General features: G+C 51.7%; 1 protein-coding gene across 1 annotated transcript in view; it reads right to left on the bottom strand.

Annotated features, from left to right (window-relative positions):
* Positions 1-3045: 3045 nt before the first annotated feature.
* Positions 3046-5302, bottom strand: part of S1pr5 (sphingosine-1-phosphate receptor 5) — a 4165-nt gene continuing 1908 nt past the window's right edge. The window contains exon 2 of the mRNA XM_015489590.2: positions 3046-5137. Coding sequence (XP_015345076.1) covers positions 3936-5120 — 1185 coding nt within the window. The 5' untranslated portion in view covers positions 5121-5137 and the 3' untranslated portion in view covers positions 3046-3935. The remainder of the gene's footprint in view (positions 5138-5302) is intronic.

A 5302-nucleotide genomic window follows, 5' to 3' on the forward strand; every position in this document is an offset into this window, starting at 1 on the left:
AAGCGCGGGAAGGAGGCGGGGAGAGGGCGGAAAGGGCGCGGCGGGGTAGAAGAGGCGATTCCCCGCCTTCCCCGCAGGTGCCGGTCCTCCTGGAGCCGGGCATCGAGCTAAGCTGGCCTGGCTTATGCTCACTTCATGTTGTCCTTTCCATCCGTCCAGTTTCGTCCCAGGGCAACTCCACCACCTGCTTTTCTCCTTTTTACTCCACACAGCCCAGGCCTGAGTCCCGCAGCCTCATGATCCAGCTAGAATTATCTACCTTGTTGGGTTTTTGTCGTCTACCCTGGATCTGCCTCTCCACAGCTCGGTGCCTTTCGCCTGTTCCTTAACCTCTCTGTGCTTCAGTTTCTTCCCTATAAAAGGATACTAATAATAGCACCTATAGGCTAAGTGAGAATGCTAAGGCCCAATAAATATGAACGGTTGATATTTTTTATGGTGTGATATTCTGGGTTATGGTAGCCGTTTATGGGGCTACCCTGAGCCAATTCGCCATCCTTATAAAGTTAACTTGTAATAAAAGTACTTAACTTTATCTTAAAAGAGATCATCTAAACGAAGAGAATAATAAAAGGAAACGTTAAATGGAATAAGAGATGCTGATTTAAATTTTTTTAAAAAAAAGTATTCCTGGAGCATCTGGGGGAATCCGGTGGACTCAAAATTTGTACTCCTGGAGACTACCTCTAAACTACCCAGGGGTTAGGGTGGAGTCCCACCTCCTGCACACCCCATCGCACACTCCTTGTGTGAAGCTGCAGTTCCTGACATATCCAGAGGGGGAGACCTAGCGAATGCACCGAGTGGCAGGAGTTGGAACCAGCAGGCTCCTGGCACACCCACCAGGACATCTTGTTATCACTCAAAAATCAAACCTACAGCCCTGTGAACCAGCGGTAGACATTTGTCCACCAGTACAGGATTATGTGCACAAACATTTGCAGTATAATGTATCAGGATTGGACTCAACCCCTTAGTACACAGCCATTTAAAAGAAGTAAAACATTTACTATATGGACATTTATCCCTATTTAAGGAAATGTAAGAAAAGACCAAGTACCATGGACTGAATTACAAACTCTCTGCCCATTCATGTGTTAACCCAGTGGGATGACATTTTGATAGTTTGAGATAGGGCTTTTGAAAGGTAATTTGGTTTTGATGAGGTCATGAAGATGGGACACCCCCATGATGGGATTAGATTATTGCCTTTTAGTTATTGTTGTTGTTGTTGGGGGGGTAGGGGGTTGAAGACAAGGTCTTGCTAAATTGCTCAGGCTGGCCTCAGACTTATGATCTTTCTGCCTCAGCCTCCCAAATAGCTGGGATTACAGCCCTGTGCCACTGTGTTTGGTGGATGGGTGCCCTTCTAAGAACAGATCTTGCAGAGAGAGATCTTGCTATCTCTGCCATGTGAAGATGTGGTGAGGATGTACTGGTTTGCAAACCGAGAGAGCTCTCGCCAGAACTCAACAATGATCTTGAACTTCCTAACTTCCAGAACTGAGAGAAATAAATATGTGTTATTTAAGCCATCCAGTTTGTTATGGATTTGTTATGTATTTGCTATGGCAGTTCAAGCAGACTAAAACAGCAAGATCCACATGTGTGGATCATGGGGTGCAGCAATGAGAGCCTGTAGCTCCAGCACTGGGGAGGCTAAGGTGGGAAGGTTGCTTGATCCCAGGAGTTCAGGGCTAGCCTGGGCAACATATCAAGACCTGGTCTCCAAATACATAGTTAAATGATGTTTCCAAGACATGCTATTAAGTGAACAAAGCAAGATGTAGAAGTGTTGAGAGCCACAGCCCAGTCAGAATGACGCCTGGCATTTGCCAGAGGGAATGGCAACCATTGAGATGATTGGAATTAAGCTATATATAATTGCTGTGATGCTGGATTGATTGAATTGTATATTTGACCTTTACTGTCAGGCAATAGGGGGGCTCTTGCTGCCTCGGGCACCCGCTACTTTGGAGTTCCCGGACAGTTGGGGGGGGGGCGGGTTCGGAGAGATTGGACGGAGCCCGGTGGAGGGAGTGTGTTCCCGAGTGTGCAGTGCCGGTGAGAGTTGGGAAATAAAGAGTTGCTGTTTGAATCTACAAGGCTTTGTGGCGGCTTGGTTATTTGTGCCCAGCCATACTGCGGCATTGAAGAGTGATAAATTGGAGTAAGAGAGAGAAGAGAGATGTTTGCATTTCAGTTCATTTATCCACAAACTAGGTCTGAAATTTCCCCAGGAATCCCAACAGTGATCAACAGTGATGGTAACCCGGAAGGGGAGCTGAGTGCTTTTCTAATGTATTTTGGGGGGGTTGCTTTTGTTTTTTAATCTATAAATCCCCTATCATCATACCACCAACAAAGGGAACCAGGGTGGGGTGTCCAAGGAGGTCTTGGATTCTCCTTGAAGATTAGAGAAGCCTACGGGTAGGAGTTCTGGGAGAGACCTAGGACTGTGACCTCGGTTTTGGTGTACTCATGTTCCAGGAAACATGTTAGTTGTACACGCATGTGGCCTGAAGAAGCAGCCTGAGCATGGCTCCTCAAGACAGTCAGCGACCCCTACATCACTGGTCTCTGCGGCTGCCTGCAGTACGAAGGCCTCCCGGAAGACGGCGCACCTCAATCTAAACTCCAAGCCAGACGCCCCCTCTCCGCCCCTGGGCCAACCCCCTCAATGCAGCGGTCAGGAATGGGCCAGGGTCAGAGGCCTACAGCCTTTTATGGACACAAACGGGGCCCTGGTATCTCCCCCAAGCAAGAATGTCGACCCTAGGGCGGGGGCGCATTGGCCTGGTCTTGCCAGACCCATCCAGGGGCCAGATAATGGGGTTGGCCTCCTCCCGCCTGGGGGCCAGACAGCCTGGGCTAATAATCTGGTCAGGACACTGGGGAGAGGTGCTCACTGCTTGGAGTTTCTTTATCTGTAAAATGGGGAAAAGGACAGCTAGTTTACAAGGTTACAAGAGGGTGAAAAAAATAAGTGATTCCTGGGCATAGCACAGTGGAGGGGACTAGCCAAGCGTTATAAACTGTAACCACTCATTTTATTACAATTTTATTTTTAATGAATTATCTGACACTACACTCAAAGAAATTTTGTAGTCAGGATTTGGCTGAGTCTCCCAGAATCAAATTTTGGGATGCCCTGCTCTTGGCATTGCTCCTGACAGCTTTCCTTCCCTCTTTCTCACACCCAATTTTTTAGGAATTCTGTCTGCTACCTCCAAAATCTATCTAGAATTCACCAAGTGTGAGCATAGTGGGGGTCTCCCTCATTACTCCTTGGGTCAGTGCTGTCCCTTCACCTGTTTCTGCCTTCCACCTTTGCCCTCCACACTGGCCATAAGGTGCCTGTGAACACCTGAATCAGGGCCAGTCCTTTCTTTTGCTTAGAACCCCTCCTGACTCTAACTTCCTTTAGAGCAAAATTCCAGGTTCCACAGGGTCTTCTACATTCTGCCCAGTCACTTCCTGTTCTTGTCTCCTCCCATTCTCTCCCTGTATCTGCTGCTCTGCCCACATGGAGATCCTAGCTTTTCATAGAATACATGGGCACATTCCAACCTCAGGATCTTTGCACTTGCTGTTTTCTCATCCTGAAATACTCTTCCTTCAGGTGTTCCCCAGGACAATGACATCTCAGCTCACATTATGTGTCATCACCTCTACACTGTCCCATACCGTCCCTGTAAGGTCACTGGAATTATCTCCATTATTATTACATCACTGTGTTGTCCGTTGGTTCCCCTACCAGAACGTCAATTCCACAAGGATGGAAATTTTTTGTCTGTTCTTTTTGGGGAGTTTACATTTTCCCTTTGTCTCTTCTGTCTCCACCGTTTTTGGTTGTGTCTCCTACAAATTTCTCTTTTAAAAAAGAAAAAGTCTGCAAAAGAACTCTTGGGAAAGTCAATGACAGATTGACGGCGTCAATCTGCTACCGGTTCGGGTACCAGGGTCCGAGGAGCTGTGGGCGCATTGGAGCCTCTGGAGTCCAGTCCATCTCTCTGGGGCGATGAGCGCTCAGAGCGGCTGGAGCTGGGGTCCAAGTCCTGGGGTAGACAGCGGCGCAGGCCGCCTGAAGCCCCAGGAGCGCTTTCAGATAACTGGACACTGCTCGGGCCTCGGCTGCAGGGACGGCGGCCGCAGCAGACAAGGCGCAGGAGCGCATGACGCAGGTCACGGTTGGTGAGCGTGTAGATGATGGGGTTCAGAAGCGAGTTTGCCATGGCCAGGCCCAGGAAGGGGTCGGCCTGCAGGAGCACAGGACAGGCGCGGGCGGGGCATGCCACGTCTAGTAACAGCAGCAGAAAGAGAGGGCCCCAACACACCACGAAGGCCAGGAGTACCACGCTGAGTGTGCGCAGCAGCGCCAGGGATCGTGGTGTGCGGCGCGAGCGGGTGGAGGTGCCTTTGCTAGCCCCTGGTCGTGCTCGCAGTCGCCGTGCATTGGCTCGTACCTGGCAGTAGATGCGCGTATAGAGTGCACAGATGGCCGCCAGGATGCCCACGAAGGCGAGGACGCAGAAGAGCACGTAGGCCTTGGCGTAGAGCGGCAGCACAGTGGAGCAAGCCTCCAGGCGACCCAGACAGTTCCAGCCGAGCGCGGGCAGTAACCCGAGGAGCAGCGACACGCTCCAAGCTGCGATGGCCATCGCCAGTGTGCGCCCTCGACTGGCAGCGGGCGCGGGTCCCCGGCGCGCCATGGTGAGATGGCGCTCGAGTGCAATGGCCAGGAGGCTCAGCACCGACGCGGCAAGCGCCACAAAGACGCCTCCTTCACGAGCGAACCAGAGCGCAGGTGACAATCGCAGCGTGAGTGGCCCGGACAGTAGGATGTTAATGGCGTAGGCAGCACCTGCTAGCATGTCAGACAGTGTGAGGCTGCCCAGGAGCAGGAACATGGGCGCATGGAAGCGCGGATGGCGCCCGAGCACGAACAACACCGCCAAGTTCTCTAGCACGATGAATGCGCATACCGCCAGGCACACCACAGCGTCTGCACGCAATCCTGCGCCGGGCTGGTAGCGCGCTCCGCGTAGCTTGCCGGTGTAATTGTAATGCAGGACAATGACCTCGCTCACCGGCGCTGGTCGCAGCAGCCCTGACTCCATGGGCTGCTGCCCCAAGGCTGCGAAGAAGACAGGGCAGTGTCAGTACGGCTGTTCTCTCTGAGGACTGTCCCAAAGCCAGCAAGGTAGGAACAGACAAGGTCTAGAAGCCCCCCCCCCCCGCAAGGTAGCCTCACCCAACCCACCTACTCTCCTACGACCACCTCGCTCAGGAGAGGTTCAAA

This window comes from Marmota marmota, unplaced genomic scaffold (assembly GCF_001458135.2).
Source record: "Marmota marmota marmota unplaced genomic scaffold, marMar, whole genome shotgun sequence".
NCBI lineage: Eukaryota > Metazoa > Chordata > Mammalia > Rodentia > Sciuridae > Marmota > Marmota marmota.